Consider the following 26488-nt stretch of genomic DNA (forward strand, 5'->3'; position numbering starts at 1 on the left):
GGTTACCTGGTAACTGTCTTTCAAAGCCCATAAAGTGATTTGTTCTTTAGTGTCTTTTGTAAAAATCATGTTTTCTTCTTTCCTAGACTTTAGATTGCCCTAATCTTATTAAAATCACAGGGGAGGTGGGATTAATATGATCATAATAGTTGTGAATTACTTCTGAAATAATGTAAAAGGAATCATACAAATGTTTAGATACTTTTAGGTTTCAAGAGAAAGGCTGTTATAATGCAGTGATGGGGTATATAAGTAGACAGTCAAGTCATTTAGGAATCATTTGCATAGAGATAATAATTAAACCAGTGGTAGTTAATGAAATCATCAAATGAGATAGTCTAAAAAAAGAAGAAAAGAAGATCCAGAACAGAATGTTGGGGGGCATTCAGTTTTTAGGAATGGCCTATAGAAGGATTCAACAAAGGAGACTGAGGAGTATTCAGACAGATAGGAGTATAATCAGAGGAGAAAAGTATTATGAAAACCTAGAGAGAAGAGAGTATCAAGGAGAAATGTTTGACAATGCCAAGGACTACAGAAAAGACAAGACATATGAAGATTGAGATAATGGCCATACATATAACTTTGGAGAGAGCAATTTCTGTTGAATGATGTTATCACAAACCAAATATTAGAGGTTTAGAAGAGAAGGAGAAGAGAGGAAATAGAAGCAATGAGGCAGATGTCAAGGGTTATCCAGGGTTGCATTTTTTCAAGACATTTCGAATTTAACATAGTGAAAGCAGGATTTGTTATCTTTCTCCCCAGATCCTCTTTACTTCCAAAAATCCCCTTTTGGCAAAATCCTTAAATCCTCATTCTTATTTACCTCATATATCCATTCTGTTGTCAAGTCTTGTCGTTTTAATACTCACATCTCTCAAATATATCACTTTTTTGCCAGGGCAACAAGAAAAGGAAATGGAATCTGAGAGGAGAGGATTGTGAAATTAAAGTGGTTCACTAAGGAGATGAGATTGAGAAGAGACAAGAGAGTAGACAAAACAGAGGTGATGGCCTATGAGAGCACAGAGGGATAGAAGATTTATAGGTCATTTTGAAATTGAAGAGTAGAATTGGGAGTAGCAAAATATGGGAGGAGAATGAAAGAAAAGATTTGTGATCAAATGAAGGAGTCTTTGAACATGCGAAGTAGATCACTTTGGGGTGATGGCAAGATCCCTATGTATAGTGGAGATAAGTGGAGGCGTGATGGGATCACAGTTTCATAGCTAGAAGGAAGGGAGCACACATTTATTAAGTATCTACTTTGGCCTAGCACTTTACAAATATTATCTGATAACTTCCCTAGTTAGATAGCTAGTAAGTGTCTGAGGTCAGATTTGAACTTGGCTTCCAGACTCCAAGCCCAGCTTTCTATCATAGCATCACTTGGCCATTTCCTAACTTTTAGAAGTCCATCTAGTCCATCACCCTTTTTTCACCAATGAGGAAACTGAGGCTCCAAGTTACTTGTGCAGTCATGCAAAAGCATATATCAAGTACTAGAGTACTCTTTTTATATATCTTTTTTTATGCCACCAGAAAGCAAGCTCTTCCTAGGCAGGGATCATGTTTTCTTTTATATCAGTAGTATTGTACAAAGCACCAGGATTTTCCATCCCCCTTATAGCTGTTTTGTCTCATCCATGTAGAAACTGAGCACTTTGAGAACAAAGAATACTTTGCATTTCTGTTTGTATTCTTGAGGTTTATCACAGTGCTCTCCCACAGGAAATGCTTAAATGCTTTTTGATTCCGTGCCATTTCATATTAAATCCTTAACAAATACTTATGGATTGATCATACTATACTCAAGTAAGCAAAAAAAAAAAAATCTCCTCTTTATCCCCACTTGCCCTCTGCTATTCTGTGGCCCAATATGTGGCAAATTTTTTATGATCTTAGAGAATTCATGAATGGATTCTCCCATGTTACTTAAATATCTGGCCAATTAGGCTGTTAGCATTAAGAAACTAACCTTTCCCTATGGTCATTTGGGCCCTGAAGGAGGTTCATTCTAATCCAGGCTGTAACAGAAACCACTGTGATAATTATCTTTGGCATTAATTCTGGTCACAGTGTCTATGTTATGGAAACTTGTTAACCCTTATCAGTCTTCAAAGGACTCTGCATTCTCTTTTGGTAGGGCTTTCCATTTCTTAATTTTTAAAAATTTGTCCTGTATATATTTTGTATATTGTTATTTTCTTTTTTTTAATTATTTTTTAAAATTTTATAGTATTTTATTTGATCATTTCCATGCATTATTCATTAAAGACAAAGATCATTTTCTTTTCCTCCCTCCCACCCCCCGTAGCCAACGCGTGATTCCACTGGGTATCACATGTGTTCTTGATTCGAACCCATTGCCACGTTGTTAGTATTTGCATTAGAGTGTTCGTTTAAGAGTCTCTCCTCTGTCATGTCCCCTCAGCCATTGTAGTCAGGCAGTTGCTTTTCCTCAGTGTTTTTACTCCCTCAGTTTGTCCTCTGCTTATGGATAGTGTTTTTTCTCCTAGATCCCTGCAGATTGTTCAGGGACATTACACCGCTACTAATGGAGAAGTCCATTACGTTCGATTATATCACAGTGTATTAGTCTCTGTGTACAATGTTCTCCTGGTTCTGCTCCTCTCGCTCTGCATCACTTCCTGGAGGTCCTTCCAGTCTCCATGGAATTCCTCCACTTTATTATTCCTTTTTGCACAATAATATTCCATCACCAACATATACCACAATTTGCTCAGCCATTCCCCAATTGAAGGGCATCCCCTCGTTTTCCAATTTTTGGCCACCACAAAGAGCGCAGCTATGAATATTTTTGTACAAGTCTTTTTGTCCCTTATCTCTTTGGGGTACAGACCCAGCAGTGCTATGGCTGGATCAAAGGGCAGACATTCTTTTATCGCCCTTTGGGCATAGTTCCAAATTGCCCTCCAGAATGGTTGGATCAGTTCGCAACTCCACCAGCAATGAATTAATGTCCCTACTTTGCCATATCCCCTCCAGCATGCATTACCTTCCATAACTGTCATGTTAGCCAATCTATATTGTTATTTTCTCATGTGGTCTCCCCCTTTTATTTAAACTGTAAACTCCTTAAGCTTCTGGGCTGTTTGGCCTTTCTTTTTACTCCCTAAGCACATTGAAGGCTCTTATTGGCTGTCAAATGAACTGACTGATTGAAAAAGATCCTCATGATCTTGTCAATCACTTCTTGTGCTTCTCTTTCAGTGAGCAGTTTGGGGGTCAGTGAAGAATTACAGAATAAATTGGAAGATGTTGTAATTGACCGGAACCTCTTGACTCTTGGAAAAATTCTGGGTGAAGGTAACCAATTTGGAACCATTATTAAAATGCAGAAAAATATGAAATGTCTCTGTGGGTATTTTCTGGATCATTTTAACTTGGAAACAATAGGGTTTATGAGGATGTTTGTCATGAAGAACTGCTCTTTGGGAGTTGTTCATAAAACAATATGTTTTAGTCCCCCGTAGAGAGAAACACAACTACTCTTGTGAGAGTGAATATCCAGAAACTCATCAATCAAATATTAATGTGATTTAAATTGAATTTTCTCATCCTTAAACATATAATTTCATTAGGAAACCTAGGTTTAAAAACACTTGTTAGCTATATGACCCTGGGCAAGTCACTTCTCAGATTGTTTCTTCATCAACAAAATGGCAAAACTTTTTTCAAGACTCCAATGCACTATAAAAATACAACAATCCCTTTCATGGCATTATTAGATGTCTTGTGCAAATCTCTTTAATGTGTGGCTTAGACTAGAAGAGAGCAGGATTTTCTTTCTGCTTCTGTATTCAAAATATCACTCTGTTTTGGTTGAAATGAATGAAGAAAGTCTGTCAATATACATGTATATAACAGGTAAAGGGAGGAATATCTTAAAAGACAAATAACTTCTCATTATTATGAAATGATTTTTCTCCCACAAACTCACTTAAAGGCCTCAGGCATCCCAGGGTCTCCCAAATCACACATTGAGAACTGATGTTGTTCTAGTTCAAGTCACAGAACTGCATTTTTTAACTGTATGAACTAAGGCAAGTCACTTTACGTCTCTTAACTTCAGAATCATTATCTATAAAATGAGGAAACTGAATGAGTTGATCATTAACTTGTAAGTTCCTTGAGGGAAGGGATTATCTTTTACCTCTTTCTGCATGCCCAGTGTTTAGCCCAGTGCCTGGCACATAGTAGACACAATTAAGGTTTATTGACTGACTTAAATTTAAGGTCCTTTCCAGCTCTTACTCCTATTTTTCTATTATTAAACATACTATGTTTGGGCTACTGTGTTAAACTCTGCCTGGTATAAGCATATTAATACTTTTTTTTAAACCCTTACCTTCTGTCTTGGAGTCAATACTGTGTATTGGCTCCAAGGCAGAAGAGCGGTAAGGGCTAGGCAATGGGGGTCAAGTGACTTGCCCAGGGTCACACAGCTGGGAAGTGTCTGAGGCCAGATTTGAACCTAGGACCTCCCGTCTCTCGGACTGGCTCTCAATCCACTGAGCTACCCAGCTGCCCCCATGTTAATACTTTTAACTAAACTGGCAAAAATTACTTCGAGGCTCTTAGGTCTCTTGTTTTTGTGGGGTAATTTTGTACAGGATTAATATAAACTGTTGCTTTCTTTTTTAGGAGAGTTTGGTTCTGTAATGGAAGGAAATCTTAATGAACAGGATGGAACATCTCAGAAAGTAGCAGTAAAAACCATGAAGTGTAAGTCCTCATTAGAGTAATATACTGTGGGCAGGGAGTGTTTTCTGTTTTGTGTTTTATGGGAATATGTGATAAAAGGATTCCAACCTTAGGTGATAATGCACTCCTACTTTGATCATATAAGTAAAAAATCTGCTTGGAAGAATAAAGGAGAGGTAGGAGGAAGTTCTGCTGCTGGGGGAGAGAAGGAAAAATGAGGGGAAGACTTTCAGGTGGCTCTGTCATTTCTAATGGAAAAGATTCTAGGTTTGTCCCTTTCACTGCCAAAAGTGTTTGGGTACTTGTTCAGGCCCAAGGTTAACTTTTCAGCCAAATGGCTTCAGCATCCTGAAAGCAATACTCTAATGCTTCAATGGATCCATGATCACATTTGTCTGGGTTTCCCTCTACTGATTAGAACCAACTCATACCTATCTTGTTCTGTGTGATTCTTCCTCATATTTTCCCACAGATCCTCCACCTTGATCTACCCAACACAGAATAGGTCTTCCTTTGGGTCTTTCAATATTTTGCACATACCATGATTACATTTATAGTATTTCAAATTAGAAATACATTAGTAATACATAATAAGCTGGCATGTTTTATTTTTAAAAATTTCATCAAGACTTAAAGAAAATGAACTGGTAAACCTGCTGTTACTCTAATAGGGGGCCCACTATTAATACCTTCCTCTCTTTTTTAACTCATAGCTAATATTCTGTGGTTTCATTAATCAAACATGAAAGGAAACAGATTCTTTCAAAATAGGACTGCATTATTAATTGGGCATAAGAAGAACTGGAATGTAAGAGTAGCCTTTTATGCCTCTATATATCCTAGAAATTTATTACAACAATAAAAAAGGAAAGCTTTGTTTTATAAATTAGTAGCAAAATTTGCTTCTAATTGTGGCCATTTAAATAAACATGGACTTGGTCTGAAGTATTTATTAATATCTCCTTTTCTTTTTAAGATTTTTATTTTAGATTTGTGAGCATACACTCCATGTGTTTGCCTGCAAGCACTTTTGCATGTTTCTTTTGCCCACCACTGGTATGGCTGAGGTTAGCAGGGGGAAGAGTGAGTAAAAAGGAGAAATAGATTATGGAAAGAACTGCTGACAAATGTATTGGCCATTATAGCTTTCTGAATACCACTGCCAAGTTAATTTAATTCCTGAAAATGGGGAGAAAAAATCAAATAGCTTTTAAAAATTGAGTTCCTGACCCCTGAATAGTACTTATTTAACACAACATTTTTTGAATCCTCTCAATTCTTTAAGACTTTGTTCAAATGTTAGTTTTCCATAAAGTTTTCTCTGATTTCTGTTTTCTCCTTACTCCCCAAGACAGATGGACATAATCCTTCCCCTCCTGAAGCTTCCTGGCACATTGTACCTTTACTACATAGTTGGTGCATTTCATTTTAGGTTTACTTATCATGTAAAGATGGGATATATTATAGGAAGGATTCTTTTTCAGGTTCAGGTTAGAACAGATGGCCACTGAGGTCCTTTCTAACCCTGAAAAAAAATTCTGTGAAATAAAAGGAATTCTGTATTTTTCATATATCTCATCTGCTCAAATAAATAGTAAGTTCTTATGGATGGGGTATTATTGCCTTTATAGTTTTCTCATTGCCTACCATCATGTCTGTACATAGCATACATTCAAAAATGTTGAATTGGTTGAATTATATCTTTAGCACAGCTTATATATATGTGTGTGTATGTGTATATATATATATATGTATATATATATATATGTAATAAGAAAAAGGCAAAGTTAATTTTTGAAGGATACAAAGTGCTGCATCTCCCACTCTGTAACTAGATAAAATAACTTGATCTCTGAATTTTTTTCAACTCTTTTTTTTTCCCCAGTGGACAACTTTTCCCAGAGTGAGATAGAAGAATTTCTCAGTGAAGCAGCATGCATGAAAGACTTTGACCATCCCAATGTCATCACACTCTTAGGTACGGAGACCAGATGACAGAAATGTGACCTGAAAAGAGGCAGTTCTACCAAAATAGTCACTGAAAGCAAACTAAAATGAAGCATTTGATTTTAACAAAAACCTTGCAGCTTTCTCTGCAGCTTAGTTTTGTTGATATTTGAAGGCATAGACCAGATCATCCAATAGACTGAACTTCTTGAGGCCAGAGACTGCTTTTTTGCCTCTTTTTGTACTCCCATTGTTTAACAGTGCCTAGTACTTAGTAGGTACTTAGTAGTTTTTATTGATCAATTAGTATTGTGCTTGGTATGGGACATAATGAATTTTAAGTAAATTACTTGCTCCCTTTCTTGAATTCCTCAGACTTCATTTTTCCTACTTTAGGCTGCCTGTCTAACATTGCTTTCCCATTAATCTGAATCTCTGGTCTCTGCTATTTCTTTGCTTGCTTTTGATCACTCTTGTTTTTCTCTCTTTCACTTTCTTCCTTTGCTTATCTCAGATCTCCCAGGTCTCCTTATGACACACTTATACTCCTGCTACGTCTTATACTGACAGTAATAATGGTCTTGAACTCCACCTCCTTGGGTTTGTTTTCTTATGTGAAACACGGAAGAAACATCACCTACTGAAAACTGACTAATCTAATACTGCTAGAGGTTAGTTTTTCACTCCTGGGAACTTTGATCTTATTTTTCTGGTGATGGAATTAGGACATTCAGGTCAACATGCTACACAGGATCAGCACAGTTGGGCACTAAAGTGGGGAGTTCCCTAGATTAGGGTTTCACTTCTAGGTCTAATTATGCCACTGATGAACTGCATTGTTGGCATAGGAATGATTTATACACATTAGGTTTTTTTTCCTTCCCCCCAAAATAGCATATGCCCTATGTACCAGAGCAATAGTTTGAAGGGAAATCAGATTCTATCAACAGAGTATTTGAGACTAAAGTACTGAATACAGATAGAAAGAGTTGTGAGTTTGTATTTATGTAGCACTTTGTGGTTTACAGAGCAGTCTTCTCAGAACTCTGTGAGATAGGCAAAGGGAATGTTATCTCGACATAATTGATGATTCACTGAGGCTCAAAGAAATTAAATGACTTTCCCATAGTTATAGCTATTGTTGTCAGAACTGAGGATCAGACCCATGTCTTCCGAGCTTAAGTCTGGGTTTTTTTGAGGCATACTACCTATTTCCCCTACTTTTACCCAAGATGCCTCCTGGAGAAAAGGAAAATGTTTTAGATTATTTCCAGCTAAAGTTTGCATATCATTATTTTGAAATTATTTCCTTTTGTCAGATTTTCCTTCTTAATTACATTTTTCTTAAGTGGGTAGTAAACTGATTTTCATATCCTAAGTACATATATCTTGAAACACTAGTAGTGGTAATCTGTACCCAATAGCTAGATGAAGCTGATTTACTATTAAAATTTAGTTACAAACAATCCACATAGTAATTCACTGAGAGTTGGATCAATTACTATTTTTATGAACTTGCAATTATCCAAACTGTAAATAAACAAATTTGAAGCCATGTAAGTGGGACATTTCCACAGACATAGCCTTTAAAAAAGGCATAGGAGGGGGCAGCTGGGTAGCTCAGTGGATTGAGAACCAGGCCTAGAGACAGGAGTTCCTAGGTTCAAATCTGGCCTCAGACACTTCCTAGCTGTGTGACCCTGGGCAAGTCACTTGACCCCCATTGCCTAGCCCTTAGCACTCTTCTGCCTTGGAGCCAATACACAGTATTGGCTCCAAGACAGAAGATAAGGGTTTTTAAAAAAAGCATAGGTGGAAGCTAGGTGGCTCAGTGGATTGGGAGCCAGGCCCAAAGATGGGAGATCCTGGATTCAAATCTGGTCTCAGACACTTCTTAGTTGTAGTATTGGTCCTAAGACAGAAGGTAAAGGTTTTTTAAAAAAGGCATATTGAAAACATTTAGTTCTATCTCCTTTGTGCAGTGGACTTTCACAAGAGGTGATATCCACCACTCTTTTATCCAAACATAATGAATTTGTCTTGCCTGAGGTTGTTTTATATATACCTGTCAGCCTTTAGTGGGAAAGCATAAGAATGGCTACTTCATGAGGAAATGATTCTGTGGTAACAGCTGGGAACCAATGATGAGCTTTTGCATTGGCAGTTTTCTATGTTATTGATCTCCATCTTTAGGATGCTTTGAGAAGTAATGGAGAAAAGTGTTTGGGGATCTTTGAATAAAACAAAGCATTAAATAGATGGAAATATTGGTTATACCTATTGAAACAATATTCTATTCCATTTGGACACTTGAAAATATGTCCAAGTAATGTTTCACAATGAAAAAACTGCTACTTTATTTATAAGTAGTTATCCACCAGAAACAACAGTGGTTATACTAAAAAAGTTCAGATTCTGAAGATCAGAGTCTGATTTTTGGTTCTGTAATTTCATCCTGTGTGTACTTGGACAGGACATTTAACCACTCTATTCCCAGTTTTTCTCTCTGTAAAATGGACTAATCCTTAACTCATTGCGAGGATAAATTGAGATGGTGCATGTAAAACTACTTATAAATTGTAAAGTGCTGTAGAAATAGAAACTCATTTTTATTATCAATGACCTGGTGTCAGAACTTAATTACTGTATGCTTAGCAATTTCAAGGTGTCTATTGGAAAGCTTTAATCACATCTCTTATCAGGAGATCATGGCATAGGCTAACCATTTTTACAATGAGATTTGCCTTAATGTAACATTTACATTTCAGGGATACAATATAATATGTAATGTATCTACCTTTTTAAAATTCTCGAGTCATGTCTTTGTGGTATGTTTTTCATTCAGTCATTAATTTTCAGCAGATGAAACCAATACATCAGTAAAAATGTCATGTCAGTATGGAGTACAACTGTCTTTTATGTTGAGAAAGGTGACATAGTAGATAGAATACTGACTTGGAATCAGGAAGACTTCAGTTCAAATCCCTCCAGTGGTTAACTTTTAGTTTTGTGACCAAGAACAAGTTACTTTTCTGAGCCTCAGTTCTTTCATCTGCAAGACAGGGATAATAATACCTTCTAGGATTGATATATCTGTCAATCAACAAACACTTACTATGTCCAGGCAAAATGCTAAGTGCTAGGGATGCAGAGATGAGATAATGTTACATAAAGGGCTTTGCAGACTTTATGACACTATACAAATAGCACTTATCATTATATTCATTATAGTAACTTCCTATAAGAAACTCAGGGTTCTACATGGCAATATTGTTTATCAATTTAATCAATTAAGTCAGATAGATAAATACATAAGATATATAGATAGATGGCAGCAATCTAGAAATTTTACAAAAGAACTGGTTGATGTTTTCTTTCATATTCTGTTAATGGAATTTATGTCATATCAGCTCTTTCATGGGACTATTAGAATGGAAACATGGCTTTACTTTAGCAATTATTTCTTAAGTATTTTTTCTGAGGTTGTATAACAAAGATGGGTTTTATGATACTGATTCATTTTTTAAAAAAATTTAGGTGTATGTTTAGAAATGAGTTCTCAGCGCATTCCAAAGCCAATGGTTATTCTACCCTTCATGAAATATGGTGATTTGCATACCTACCTGCTTTACTCACGATTGGAAACAGGACCAAAGGTAATTATCAGATTTATGGTCATTTAACCTCCACATAGTCCCTAAACAGTCATTCTCTACTCCTGGCCAAGAGTCTGTGACTCCTATATTTTATTTATTTATTTTTAAAATTATTCTTTATTTTATTCCAGTAACAAGTGACACATAAATTTTCCATGGTTCCATGATCCATGTTGAACCCCTCCCCCTTTCCAGAGTTGACAAGCAATTTCACTGGCTTATACATGTATTATTTCCATATTTTCATATTATTCATTTTTGTAATAGAGTAATCTTTCAAAACCCCAAACCCCAAATCATATGTTTTCTTTTGCATTTCTACTCCAACAATTCTCTCTTTAGATGTGGATAGCATTCTTTTTCATAAGTCCCTCAGAATTGTCCTGGATCATTGCATTGTTGTTATTAGCAAATTCTGTTACATTTGATCATCCCACAATGTTTCAGTTACTGTGTACAGTGTTCTCCTGTTTCAGCTTATTTCACTCTGGATCCATTCATATAGATCTGTCCAGTTCTTTCTGAAATTGTCCAATTTATCATCCTTTGTATATAGCACAATAACATTCCATCACCATCATATACAACAGTTTATTCAGCCATTTCTCAGTTGAGGGACATCCCCCCAGTTTCCAATTTTTTGCCACCACAAAAAGGGCAGCTCTAAATATTTTTGTAAAAACAGGTCCACCCCCATTTTTTTATCTCTGTTGGATACAAACCTAGTAGTGGTATTGCTGGATCAAAAGTCATGCATTCATTCTTTTAAATTCCTTCGCCAAAGGCTCATATTTCTGAAAATACATTGTGTGAATTTCTTCCAGGGAATAAAGCATAATGGAACTAAGTTCTAAGTTAAATGATGCTCTCTTGTTAATCACCATGGTTCTTTGGTCCATTCAGATTTGGGGAATTTTGTGTGGCATATACTTCCTTCCAGGAAATGGAGAGTAAATAAAATATTATTTCCAGCCCTAATTCCCCCCTGAGCTCAAACCTGACATTTCCAGTCTTCTGCTAGATGTCACCCTCTGGATGTCCTGTTGGTATCTCAAACTCAGCATGTCTCAAAAGAAGCCCAACATTTAATCCCCTCAAATCCCACTCTTTTCCCTATTTCTGTTGATGATGATGAGTTTATCAGCATCCTAGCTCCCTAGTCTTGAAACCCTAAGTTTGTTTTTGGCTCTTCTTCTCTCTCTTTTAGTCATTTGTCTAATTGGTTTCAAGTTCTACTGCTTCTGCCTTACCAATGTCAGTGTCATCTGGCTTGTCTTCTTCACTCACATGACCACCACTATAGATTAGGCCTGCTTGGCCACTTAGTTTTATTACTATGATAGTCTTCTAAGGGGTTTCCCGATTCAATTTTTCCTCTTTTAATATATCCTTCACACAGCTAAAACACTCTTCCCAATACACAAATCTGGAGAGGCAACATGACGGAGTGAATTGAGAGGCAGCTTTGGAATTAGGATGACCTGAATTCAAGTCTTTGCCTCTGACATACATGGGTTGTATGAGCCTGTGTGAATTCCTTAAATTCTCAATCACCAAGCAGTTTTTTAAGACTCTAAATTCAAATGAAAGTACTGATTGGTATTGATTGAAAGAGGTCCATAAATGAGCATTTCCCATATGGATGAAATTCAGTTTTTTGAAAATATATATGTCTAAGCGAGGGGAAATGATGTAAAAAATTGTTGGACTTGGAGTCAGGTTGCTGAGAATAGATATTGTTTCATTGTTTTGTACTTGTATCTCCACTTCCTAGCCTGATAGCAGGTGGTTAATAAAATGTTTAGTACTTACTAATTCTGTGAACTGTGCATTCTGTGCAAGGCATTTAATTTTGCTGTGAATGGAAATAATAATACTTATAAAACCTAACCGTTAGGTTTTTTGTGAGGAAAGAACTTTCTAAATTCTAAAATATGAATTATTTCTTGTGTGACTTTAGTCAAATAACACAAGCTTTGAGGGCTTGTTTTTAATCTCAATAAAATGAAGAGGAGAGAATCTCTGAAGGTCTTTCCAGCTTTAAATCTTATGAACCTATGGCATTCCCTCTCTGAAACCTGGGGTTTCTAATTGCCTATAGGATAATGTAAGCTTCATTAGTTTGAGGACCTATTCATTTCTGTTTTTATGTTCCTAAGTCCTAGAAAAGGACCTTAACTGGAGAAGGCATTTGGGAAATGATTGTTGAATTGGATAGAGCTGATTTGAATTAGATAGTCCTAAGGCATAAGGTAGAAAAGATGTTGGTTTTGTTATGTTAGTACAAAATTTCCTGATAATCAATAAACCCTAAAGATTTTATTTTAATCAATTAACAATATTTAAAAGTATTATATGACACTAATCTGTGGTTTTACAAAAATACCATGTTACTTCTAAAAGTAAAATATCCTTTCCCTCCTACATCTTCCACCCATCTTTCTGGACATTAATTATTATTTATTAATAATAATATTAGATATTAAATAAGTAAATCTGAATATTAAAAACTAAAAAGATATTAAGTGATTTGATTTTAACATTCTTCTTCTGAAAAATTAGTAAAGAAAAGGCACATACCAATTGTATTCCTTGTGAGTTTTCTTACTGTTTACATCTGATTCTGAAAGGTAATCTTTAGGAAACTAAATGTCCAAAGCATGCAGTATAAATAAAAAAGACAGTTATTCCTAATTAACTTGCAGTTTCCTAGCAACTCTATTGCAGATGAGCAGATTATATTTGAAGGCAATTTATAATGGATACAATATGTGACTGGTATGAAAGTTTAATTGGCCTGTAAAAATTGTTCAGCTCCAGGCTGGCTTTTTGGGGAAAGTACTGACAAACGTATGTTCTGTGGAAAAGAAAGTCATGGAAAGTTAAGCTCTCCAGGGAGTATATGGGTCACATGTAATTAAGCCTTGGATGACTGGATGTTTTTGAATATAGTTTCACTTCATTTGGACTTCAAGATGTGCCTTCAGCAACTCAGTAAATCCTCCATTTCCAAATAGAAGGCTTTATTTAAATCAGCATCTGAAGAACCATACCACACAAATCTTACGTGTGTTTTATAAGGACATCATGATAGAGCCATAACAGTTGTGGTTATCTCTAAGGAAATAATCATAGAATTTTAGAGCTGGAAGGGAATTTAGATTTCTGTGTGCCAAGCCCGACATTAATGTGATTTCTATAGCACAGCTAAAGTGCTGAATTGCAGAACATAGCATCAGGATTCGGGGGAGAAGGAGATTTCTTAAAGCCCTTTTATGTGTGTGTATGAAAGTTAAGTGTTCATATGTGGGGAGCTATATCTGGGGTAACTACCTGATATTGCAGTCTAATGGTATTTGATGGTTTAGCATCATCCAATGGCCAGACAGCCTATTAGTAATGAATTTTGTACTTAGTTAGGCTGGTCCTTGGAAAGCAGAACTAGTGTGTCCTTGGCACCATACACAGAAATCTTTCCACAGTAGTAAAAACTTGCCAAAACTTGTATTTTGTTGGCATAGCCTTTGAGATAGAAGCCAGGATTACCTCTAGGACACAATGAGGCTCAAAGTAGGACTTTTCTCAATACTATACATACCTACCCACACACACAGAATATGTGAATATGTAATATAATGAATATGTAACATAAGTATGTCATAAACATAACAGCATAACATATATATTATAAATATATATTTGTAATTATCTAATATGGCAGCAGTCTTAATATAAATTACCAAAAAGAAAAGTTTATTTGATTCATAGATCCTACAATAGTATTTTTATTCAACTAGTAGTCACTCAACTGAAAATAAGTTTTGGGATGGTTGCAGAGTATTTGATATCCTGTATTATTGGGAATTGATACAGATGGGAATCCCAATTAAGATAGACTATACATTTTAACTTTTTTTTTTCTTGATTTCCTAATGCTACTTTCTGGTAGCCAACATTTACTGTCTTTCTCTGGTAGGAAAGAAACTATTTTTCAACACATTTTAAAGCAAAACTAAAATGAAACCATATGGTTTCCAGACACATATAGTTAATTGGAAACAGTGTTGTTATGAAGGTTCTCTGACTAGTGAACATCAGATAAGACTCTAAGGAAGCTAGGCAACTTCAAACTGGAAAAATACTGGATTCCATTGTGCATTCTACCAGTGTTCTCCTTCTACTGACTATTTGGTTACACAGTGACAATTCTATTTTGCCTTCCTTTTTTATAAAGAGTAAAACCAAGTCTATGTCTTAATGATGACTTGAAACTCAGAGTCTTTTTAAACAAAGCTTGGATTTTTTGTTTTGCTTTTCTTGGGAAGCCATAACTATGATAGCAATATTATAGAAAGTTAAAGTCCATTCTTTTAATTATTGTATTCTTTTGAAAGATAGATGCACATGCTAAACTTAATTTAGGCAGAACTGCACAAGTTCTTGGGAAGATGGGGTTTTTACTTGTTTCTTAATGATAAACAAAGCTACACTATTTATTAATTCTTTATTTTTTGGTCCCTCAGCATGTACCCCTGCAGACCCTACTGAAATTCATGGTAGATATTGCATTGGGAATGGAGTATCTGAGCAACAGGAATTTTCTTCATCGAGATCTAGCTGCCCGAAATTGCATGTAAGAATTCTAATACTGTCTTTGTCTTTTAAACTCTCATATTTCCTTATGATTCTTCTATCATAAAAGAAGAGGAAATGGCTATTCATCCCACTTACAAGTTGGAAGGGAAAAAATTATTACCTAAGGAAAGAGAAATGTTTTGTCTGTTTCAAAGGACAAATAGCTCAGGCTAAGTAAGTTTTGTGTAAGAGCTACAATTGTAGCATCTAAGAGTTAGAAAGGAATCATCTTGTTCACTCTATCTCTAAACAATATTTGTGAAAAGGTCCTAGAACGAGGTCCTTTACATCTCTTTTTTTGGTTTGTTTTTTATTTTTATATTTGTTTGTAACATTAAAATATCCAATTAACTCCATCCTTCCTTCCCTCCTCTCTCCACATTAGAGAAGGCATACAAGTCATTCTTCAAACAATATTTTTCTTTCTGTATATACTGTTCTCTTGTTTCTGTTTGTTTCACTTTTCATAATTTATGTGGGGCTTTCCATGTTTTTCCAAAGTTATCCTGCTTATCATTTTTATGTCATAGCAATATTTTATCACAATCATATGCCACAGATGTTTAGCCATTCTCAGTTTATGTTCATCCCCTCAATTTTCAATTCTTTGCAACTACAAAGAGAACTGCTATAAATATTTTAAAATATATAAGTTCTTTTCCTTTTTCCCTGATCTCCTTTGGAAATAAACCCAATAGTGGTATTACTGGGTCAAAGGTATACGCAGTTTTATAACTCTTTGAGCATAATTCCAGATTGCTCTCCAAAATGTTTGGGTCAATCCACAGTTACACCAATAGTGTATTAGTATCTCCATTTTCCACATCCTCTCCAATATTTTTCATTTTGTCTTTTATCTGGTTAGCTAATCTGATAAGTGTGAGATGATAGAATTGTTTTGATTTGCATTTCTCTAATCAATGATTTAGAACATTTTTTCCATACATTTATATATGTCTTTGATTTCTTCATCCAAAAATTGTCTGTTCATATCTTTTGACCAGTCATCAGTTGGGGAATGATTCATATTTTTATATATTTGACTAAGTTCTCTATATGTTTTAGATATAAGATCTCTAACTAAGAAATTGTCTATAAAATCTTTTCCCTTCTAATATTGGCTATGTTAATCTTATTGTACAAAATTTTTTAGTTTAATATGTTCAAAATTATCCATTTTGCATCTTAGAATGATTTTCTCTCTTTTGCTTATTTATAACCTTTTCTCCTATCCATGATAGGTAATGTGTTCCTCCATTCTAATTTGCTTATGATTTCTCCCTTTATACCTAAGGTCATGTATCCATTTTAATCTTATGTTGGTAAATGGTATACGGTTCTGGTCTATATCTACTCTCTAACATACTTCTTTCTATTTTCCCCAATAATTTTTACTAAATAGTGAATTCTTATCACTAAATTTTGATCTTTACTTTTGTCAAACACAAAGTTACTATAATCTTTTACATGTTGTATATATGTTCTGTTCCACTGATCTTCTTTTATATTTCTTAGCCAGAACTAGATAGTTTTAATAATTACTGCTGTATAATATAGTTTAAAATCTATTACTGCTAGACTACCTTCCTTTACATTTTTTCAATAATTGCTTTGATATTCTTGATCTTTTGTTTTTCCAAATGAATTTTTTTCTAGATCAATAAAATAAGTTTTGGCAATAATTTGGTTATTTAATTGGGATGGCATTGGATAAATAGATTAATTTATGTTGGATTGTCAATTTAATTACATTGGCTCTCTGAAAGGGTGGAGATAAGATAGTGGCAAAGGTACACAGACTCACCTGGTGTCTACCAAAATATCATCCAAATAGCTATGATATAATGTCTCAAAACAAATTTTGAAGAAGCATAATCCACAAAAAAGATGAGGTGAAATAATTTTTTAGCTCAAAACAACTTAGAAGGATGGCACAAATTATCTGTTGCATTGGGGTGAAAGTGGAGTACAAAGCGGCATGTCAAGGCAGGCTCTCTGATGGTAACAGACTTGGGAGGCTGCTTAATCAGCAGCAAAGGTTTTTGAAGCTCTTAGCCACAGACAGTTGCTCAGGAGATTATAGGGTTCCCTTTCCTGGCTCTTGATGCAACACTTTCTTAGAATTACCCATACACAGAGCCAGGTTTCAGTCCTGTATTGTGGTCTCAGAGTGATGAAGAACAAGGCATTTAGGGAGCAAGGGGTCATAGTTCCAAGGTGGAAAAGAGTGCTGATGCTTTCTCATAGGCCAGACCACAGCCTGAGAAAGTATTAAACAGACTTCTCCTTAGATCATACCATCTTGAAACAACTGAAAAATCATAGATTTCCAGAGCTAGATCTAAAGGCAGTGCACAAAGTTCTTGAAACTTGGAGCAGTTATCCCTTCACTACAGGAACAAAACCCAACTTTAACAGTTTTTTAAGTCAAGAGAAAAGAAAAAGACTGAAGAATAAGCAAACAACAACAACAAAAATAAACTCAACATAGTTATTCTGGTGCCAAAAGACCCAAACACAAACTCAGATGACAACAAAGTCAATACTGCTGTATCTAAAGCTCCTAAGAAAAATATTAATTGATCTCAAGCCAAAAAGAATTAGTAGAAGACCTCGAAAAGGTCTTTAAAAAACAAATAAGAGAGGGAGAAGAAAAATTGGGGGAGGGGGAATGAGAGGAAAATCATGAAACAAGAGTCAAAAGCTTGGTAAAAGAGTCACCAGAAAATACTGAAAAAAACAATACCTTTAAAAACAGAACAGGTCAAATGGTAAAAGAGGCACAAAAATCCATTGATGAGAACTCCTTGAAAAGAAGAATTGGCCTCATCAGGAAAGACATTAAAAAATGCACTGAAGAGAAAAACTCCTTAAAAGGCAGAATTGACCATATGGGGAGAATGGTACAAAAATTCTCTGAGGAAGAGAATTCTTTACAAAGCAAAAATTGGTCAAATGGAAAAGTGTAAGGATAATTTTAGCAGTGTGACCTAAACTATATTAATATTTGGTCGCCATGGATATCCCCAATAAAAAATATCCAAGTCAGCTGGAAATTTATGGTGATTTAATTAATATAGTGGAAAGAAATTAAGAAGAAGGGAGAAGGAAAGGGTGTAGGATTTCTCCCGTTTGACTTGTGCCAGGGGGAAGATTAGAGGCTCTAGGAAGATAAGGTTTTGGAGAGTAAAAGATGAAGGAATTAGCCTGAACTCCAAGAGGGCTCAACCAAGATGCCTGAACCTGAATTAGCTCAAGGGCAAACTCACTGCCAAAACCCAGACAAATAGCTGCCACCACGCCAAGATGTCGGAACACTTAGCACGCTGCCAGCCAGAGCCGCCTCTCTGGGGAAAGAGACAGATGGCAGGAAGCCTGGAGAAAAAAAACCCTAGACGATTCTAGCTCCCTTTCCTGCATCTCCTCTGCACCAATTGTAGCCTAAGCTTGACTTAGGACAGCCCAGGGGTCTGTCAGCTGTTTCTGATTTGTCAATTTCTCTATCAAAGGCCATCCTCCTAAACACTCAATCTTCAAGCATGGTTACAGACTTTCCAATTTTGTTAGGCTAAGCATCTTTGTTGTTACAAATCAGGAGATAGCTAAATCCAATCTTCACAATAAGAGGTATAAAAACTCATTGCAGAAAGTAAGGTCTTAGAAATTAAAATTGGGCAAGTGGAAGCTAATGACTCCACGTGACATCAAAAAACAATAAAACAAAGTAAAAAGAATGAAAACAATAGAAGAAAATGTGAAATATCTCATTAGAAAAACAACTGATCTGTAAAACAAATCCAGGAGAGAGATTCTAAGAATTATTGAACTATCTTGAAAGCCATGATCAAAAACAGAGCTTAGACATCATCTATCAAGGAAAACCATCCTGATGTTCTAGAACCAGAGGTCAAAATGGAAATGGAAAGAATCCATTAATCATCTCCTAAAAAAGATCCCAGAAGGATAAAATTCCATTACTCTCAGGTCAAGGAGAAAATATTGCAAGTAACCAAAAAGATATGATTCAAATATGGAGTCACAGACAGAATAACACAGGTTTAGCAGCTTCTACATAAAAGGATAAAAGGGCCTAGAATATGATATTCCAGAGAGTAAAGAAGCTAGAACTTCAACCAAGAATCACTTATTTAATAAAACTGAGCATAATCCTTCAGGGGAAAAATGAGTATTCCATTGATACAGAGTGAAGTAATCAGAATCAGGAGAACATTGTATACAGTGACAGCAATATTATCTGATGAACAACTGTGAATAGCTTAGCCATTCTCAGCAATACAATGATACAAAACAATAACAAAGAACTCATGGTAAAAAATGCCATCTGCTTCCAAAGAAAAAAATTGATAGAGTCTGAATCCAGACCAGAGCAAACTTTTTCAGTTCCTTTCTTAATTTATTTTCAGTTTCCTTCCACAAAAAGATTAATATGGAAAAGTATTTTACATGATTGCACATGTAAAATCTCTATCAGATTGCTTACTATGTTAGTGGGGGGGTTGAGGGGAGGGAGGGAAAGAATTCAAGACTGAAAATGTTTTTAAATATTAGAAATTGTTTTTACATGTAATTGGGGAAAAATAAAATAAAATTTAAAAAATTATATTGACTGCCTACTCATGAACAATGACTTCAATTATTTATATCTCGCTTTATTTATATAAATACATTTTATAATTATGTTCATGTACTTTCTGGGTTTGTTTTGGCAGATATACTTCTAGGTATCTTATTCTATCTATGGTTAATTTAAGTTGTTTATCTTTTACTTTCTAAAACTCTTTTCATGATATATCATTTGGGATTTTAAAGTTGTACAAATGAGTTATTATTTTGAGCCTGTTGCTATTAAAGTTAAATTTTCTGTCCCTAGGTTGCGGGATGATATGACTGTGTGTGTGGCTGATTTTGGTCTCTCTAAGAAAATTTACAGTGGTGATTATTACCGGCAAGGTCGTATAGCCAAGATGCCTGTGAAGTGGATTGCCATAGAGAGCCTTGCTGATCGTGTCTACACAAGCAAAAGTGATGTGGTATGTATGACATGCAGAGTGAATAGTCAAAATGATGAAAGTGACAGTATGCAAAACAAAATGTCAAGCAGATTGTTTTTACTCTTTCAAGGGATTAGACACTTGGGAATGTGTTTTGATCTTTCATGATACCATAGGATATTTTAGTTCATAGAAAAAGGAGGATAACATGACATAAAGTCAAAGACTCAGAGGCAAAAAGGACCTAGATTCAAATTCTGCCTCTGAAATTTATTAGTTGTTTGACCCTAAGCAAGTCACTTAACTTCCCGGAGACTCAGGATTGTTGTGAAGATCAAATGAGATAACATAAAAAACAGTTGGTCTGGAATCAGGAAAAATCTGCATTCAAATTCAGCCTCAGACACTCCAATCACACACTAGCTGTGTGATCCTGGGCAACTCGCTTAACTTCTGCCTGCCTCAGTTTCCTCAATTGTAGAATGAAGATAATTTGTATAATCCTTATAAATGTTAAGAGGATCAAATGAAATAATATTTGTAAAAGTACTTAGTACAATTGCTGGAACATAATCAACACTCAGTAAATGCTTGTTCCCTTTCTTGTTATAATCTGCCATTCATGAGACCCATGCTTCACTTCAATCACTGACTTTTTATGAACTTAGATACACCATTTCATCTCTATTTTCCTTAAAATAAAAAGGTAATAATGTTGTCTACTATTAACTATCTAAAAAAAAAGCTAATCTAAGTAAAATTATTTGGCATCTTCAAAAGACAAATGCCTGTGTCCACATAATTCATATTATTCCAACTTCATTTCCATGTGATTTAAGTTTTTTGGAAAATCACAAGATGGGAGTTGACATTAACAATGAGAGAGGGAAGTAAACAAAATATTTCTGGGCAAAATGCTTCTATATCTTTCCTTGCAAGATTTCTTGGAATGAATTTATTAAAATTAATTAGCAGTAAAAGTAGCATCGTGTTATTTCCATGTTGTGGGAACATAACATCCTAGATATAATTATCAACATTGTGCATAATCCACATGGACTACAGAAAAGTGACCTTTTCTGATGAAAAGAGTCATTCAATCTTTCTTGAAATGACATTCTGATTTTGTTATTGCTTTGTCATAGTGGGCCTTTGGAGTGACCATGTGGGAGATAGCCACCCGAGGGATGACTCCATATCCTGGGGTCCAGAATCATGAAATCTATGACTATCTTATTCATGGCCACCGACTGAAGCAGCCTGATGACTGTTTGGATGAACTGTGAGTGCTGCTTCTCTTTATTATCCCATGTTTCTGCTATTGTCTTGAAAGTATTGCAAATTATACTGTAAGCTCTTTGAGAGGAGAGATTAGGTCATCTTTCTTTTCCATTGACATGCAGTGCTTTGCATATGGTAGATACTCCATACCTGTTTGCTTACTAATTATTTTAGAAGGCAGTTAACTGCTTAGGTAGGCAAGATTTATTGAGGGTTGGGAGAGGCACAATGAGGAACAATGAAAAATACGGATTTTTTTAAATGCATATAGTTTAATGCCAGAAAATTCTAATCTCCAAGGTTTGGGGGTTTGGGTGGTAGGTTAATCAAGTGATAAACTCATATATAAAAAGAGTGATCAATCAAAGCATCTAGCAGTAAATAATTAGCATGCCAATGGATTTGTTATCTTATTGATTTGGATATGCCTTCCTAAAACTCACTGTCACCCTTTGTCCTTGTTTCCCTCCTATCATACATACCACCCAACAAGCTAACAACATTCCTCCAGACCTTTTAACATTATGCAGATACCAGTGCAATATATTGTATGTTCACCTGTTTTCTTTTGTGCTTAGTACATGACCCATCTACCCCTTTTGCTGACGATTTTTCTGGGATAATTTTTTTATGTGCTGCACTAACACAGAGAAGGAAGAATATTCAGTTAATAGATGGAACCCACAGATGTTTTATCCTAATTCTAGGGCTAGTATTTGACTATGGATCTCTTGCTTCCTCAGACCTACATAGTATTATTTTAATCATATCATTCTTCTCCACACTTCCACCATTTTGTGTAGGAGAAGAATACAAATATTTTACTTGCTTAATGGGTATGAAACATAGATGGATTTTCATACTTGTAACAATTAATTTTATGAGTGCTATTTTGAATTCAATTCATCATATTCATTGAGCTCCTACAAAATGCAAAGCACAATAGATTACAAAATTGAAGAGATTACAAAAATGAATAGGATATGATCCATGCTTTGAAAGAGCTTATATTGTAGAAAGGAGAGATAAGAGAAATAGAAAAATAACTATATAAGTTATAAAATGATAACTGCTAGAAAATAGATAAAACCACAGTATTCTGGAGGTTCAAAGAAGAGGACAGAGGTCATATCCAGTGATAAAGAGATAAAAAGAAGACTTAAAAAATGAGGTGGACCTTAAAGGAAAAGATCTAGGGACAGGTCCTGTGATTTCATTTCTATAGATAACTCTGAATTTCATCTTGAAATCTTATATACAACTTATAGAGTCTGAAAGGATTTCCTAAAGAACTGGAATATTAAATGATTTGCCTGGGGTCCCATAAACAAGGTATATGAGGTGAGATTTGAATCCAAGTTTTCTTAGATTACAGGCCAATTCTCTTCCTACTACATCATTCAGCTTTTTAAAGATAATTTGCAAAAATAAATAGAATTTCAACAGAGAGAGAAGGTAAAAGATGGCATTCTGGCTAGCATGAGAAAGAATACAGATTGGAAAGCCAGGGACATGAAGAAGAATATTGGGTATTCATTTCTATGGGTGCTTTACTGTTCAGTCTAATACTAACAAACTTTTTTTTAAAACTCACAGGTATGAAATAATGAGCTCTTGCTGGAGAGTTAATCCTTTGGACCGACCAACCTTCTCAGAGTTAAAACTCAGACTAGAAAAGCTCTTGGAAAGTTTGCTTGATGGCCAGGAAAAAGCAGATGTAATTTATATTAATACACGACTGTTGGAGGACTATGAAGGAATGGCAGAGGATCCTATGTTCACTCAGATGGAAATGGACATTGATCCCAATTATATCATTGCCTCCTGCACTCCCAAGCCTGACTCTAGTGTAGTCACAGTAGAAATGCATGAGAATCATCTTAATGAAGAAAGATATATCCTGAATGGATTAAGTGAAGAATGGGAAATGCTTCCTTTGACTGCTCCCACATCAGTGACTCCTGAACAGATGAACACAGTTTTATTGGAGGACAAAGTTTTGAGGAATGGGGCAACATGGTCACAGTCTAGCACTCTGCCTATGAGTAGTACCTTACATGATGAACTGTTGTACGCAGATGATTCTTCAGAAGACTCTGAGGTTCTGATGTGAAAGAGGATGGTGATAAGACTTGAAGGGAATGATAGGGTTCTAGATGAGAAAGATCTACAGATGATTTATTCTTTTATTATTTACTTGGTTTTTCACCAAGTAAATAGTCTAGTTCCAAAGTGCCATTTGGAAGTTGACTAGTTAAGTAGCTATTAAAAATTCATAATATATATTTGTAAATAAAGAAATATGTGTGTATAGAAAGAGTTGCAAAGATTATATTTTATTAAAAGATGATCTATTTTATTTCACCATATCTTGTAGATATGAACATTTAGGTTTAAATAGTTTTATCTTGCCAACATTGGTTTCTTATTCACATCATGTATAAAGATTTTAAAAAGCTGTTAATGTTTTCCTTTTTTCTTTTTGTAAATTAATAATGAATAAATTTGCACAGTGAAATTTTAAACTTGAGTTTTCTGCTTTCTATAAAATAATTCTTTCATATTAATCATGTGTGTTCCTACCAAGTCTCTGAATTGCCTTTCTTGATATGAAATAACATGTTTTTGGTCTGTAGACTTTTTGGCTCTTTCCGAGTTCTGTGAAACATATCTCCTTCCTAATGGCAGAGAAGGTGGGGAGGATCATAGGTTAGTATATTTTATACTTTGTCAGATGCTCTCACTATATCTGATATTTTAGCTTACATATATTTTTTGTCACAATGGAAGGCACAACATGGAGAGAGGCAGGCTTGAAATGGCTTTTATCAAGACAAGCAATATCAATAAATAATTTTTAAAGAGATAATTCTCCTTGCTTTATCTTTGGTTGGCTTGTTTACTCTTTTAATGACTTAGCCCTTAGACTTAGCTGAGATACCAGCCTGCTGATCTTCTATTGGTTTATCTCCTTTCTCCTAAATCCTCTTCTATCTTTCCATGGAGATAGGGTTTAAAAGGAATGGGTATAGGACTACAACTAGCAATATTTCATAATTTATAAATAATAGTTCAATAATAAATTCAAATCATGGTTTGTTTATTAATCATCTATGTTATTCAAAATATGTTAAGTTCTGGTAATATAAGGGTAGGCAATTCCTATTCTCAAAGAGCTTGTAATATGCTGGCAAAAAATTTTGCTTTGATACAAATTAGAATATAATAAATGTATCAAAAATATGTAAGCAAACTACTATATTATTTCTCATCAAATGAAGTGGAGATTACTTCTGGATGGTTTAGGGTTAGATCAAGGTAAGCTTCATGAACAAAAACTGGTTTTGTGATATATTTTTCCTATTAAACATAACCTTGGCAGGATGCATTATAATTATTTCATACTATTTAGAACAGGAAGGAACCTTAGAATCATCTAATCTAACCTCTCATTTTTTTTTCAAATGAGGAAATAATCCTGGAGAGAAGTGACTTGTTCAAAGTTAAACAGATATTCAGACCCAGGTCTTCTGATTCTAATTCTACATTCACTTGTTCTTGGTTTGAGTATTCATTCTCAGAAAAGATAATAGTACTATAGCAATTTCAATTTTTCAAAAAGTTCAGTTTCCCAAGCATGTAAGTCTGCCTACACATTCATCCTTGGCTATATCTTAATTACTTTTCCCCACATAACCTTCATTGTCTGGAATGGGATTAGGAGGGTTAGAATTACTTTATCTCTCCTTTAACTGGTTTCAAGAAAGAGTAATTCCTAAAATCTCAGGACTGAGTGGGGTGGCTTCTATTATGAACAGAGCTGGACTCCCTTTGATTAAAGTTGGATTGAGGAGGTGGCTTTCTCTATTAATAGGCCAAGATCTCATCAATTCAAAATTGACTGCTACTAAATATCTTTGAAAAATGGAAACCATCTTGCGGTTTTTGGAGCTGACAAATCCTGAAATGTATAAGATATGAAATGGCTTCCCTTTGAGAGAGAGGAAATGCTGAGGGGCCAGACTTGATTTTTAGACTATGGTGTAACTTTAACAGAAGTAGTTTTCAGAGCTTTAGGACCTGTGTCTTTGAGGAACTTTCTCTTGACCTCGCTTTCTTCAGTTGTTCAAGATACTTTAGGTCTATTCTTGTTCTCTTTTCACCATGGCAATTTTTCCCTTGTGTTAAATAGGTAGGAAGAAACATGCCTCTGCTCTCTTCTTACATCTTCTACCTGAAGACCCAGATAATAGAACCATTTTGGCTTTGCTCTTAGATTAGTCCATTTTCTTTGTGTCTTTTTTTTCTCCTGCTGGTCAGCATAGGAACACTTTTTGGCTCATCTGTGATTCTCAGGTGACCACAGAGTAAGCCTCATTGGGCTTAAGACAAGGAGTGATTGCAATCTATTACCAATTTCTTTTCAAGAATATTTGTGTCATATTTTCCAGGAATAACTGTATCTAACATATTTAGAATTCATGTTAAAGATTCTTTTCTCATTATAGAGGAGGCATTTTAAGTATATTTCTACAATATAATTGTTGCCAGATCAAAATTATTCTTTATGGTCCATAGACTTGAGAGTTATCAACTATAATTGGATTTATATATTATTTAACTAAGTATTTCCTTTACAGTTCATATGCCTGATGAGCCTCACTAAATGCCACTTGAGCAAAATTGTGTCTAATTTATGGAGTTAAATTTTCAGGTTCCCTGTTGACCAATGCCTAGAATATCTTAAAAATACTGTCCTTCAGACATGAATAGGCAATTTTCAGATAAAAAAATCAAAACTATCAATAAGCACATGAAAAGGTGTTCTAAATTCTCTTATAATTGGAGAAATGCAAATCAAAACAACTCTGAGGTACCACCTAACCTAGAAGATTGGTTAACATGACAGCAAAGGAAAGTAATGAATGCTGGAGGGGATGTGGCAAAGTTGGGACATTAATGCATTGCTGGTAGAGTTGTGAATTGATCCAATCATTCTGGAGGGCAATTTGGAACTATGCCCAAAGGACTCTAAAAGACTGCCTGCTCTTTGATCCAGCCATAACACTGCTGGGTTTATACCCCAAAGAGATAATAAGGAAAAAGACTTGTACAAAAATATTTATCGCCATATTCTTTGTGGTGGCAAAAAATTGGAAAATGAGGGGATGTCCTTTGACTAGGGAAAGACTGACCAAATTGTGGTATCTGTTGGTGATGTAATAG

General features: G+C 35.1%; 1 protein-coding gene across 1 annotated transcript in view; it reads left to right on the forward strand.

The window, feature by feature from the left end:
• Positions 1-23787, forward strand: part of MERTK (MER proto-oncogene, tyrosine kinase) — a 127149-nt gene extending 103362 nt beyond the window's left edge. Inside the window, exons 12-19 of the mRNA XM_007476583.3 lie at positions 3238-3333; positions 4672-4752; positions 6617-6709; positions 10216-10334; positions 14858-14967; positions 19861-20020; positions 21127-21263; positions 22859-23787. Coding sequence (XP_007476645.2) covers positions 3238-3333; positions 4672-4752; positions 6617-6709; positions 10216-10334; positions 14858-14967; positions 19861-20020; positions 21127-21263; positions 22859-23375 — 1313 coding nt within the window. The 3' untranslated portion in view covers positions 23376-23787. The remainder of the gene's footprint in view (positions 1-3237; positions 3334-4671; positions 4753-6616; positions 6710-10215; positions 10335-14857; positions 14968-19860; positions 20021-21126; positions 21264-22858) is intronic.
• The last annotated feature ends 2701 nt before the right edge of the window (positions 23788-26488 follow it).

This window comes from Monodelphis domestica, chromosome 1 (genome assembly GCF_027887165.1).
Source record: "Monodelphis domestica isolate mMonDom1 chromosome 1, mMonDom1.pri, whole genome shotgun sequence".
NCBI classification, from domain to species: Eukaryota; Metazoa; Chordata; class Mammalia; order Didelphimorphia; family Didelphidae; genus Monodelphis; species Monodelphis domestica.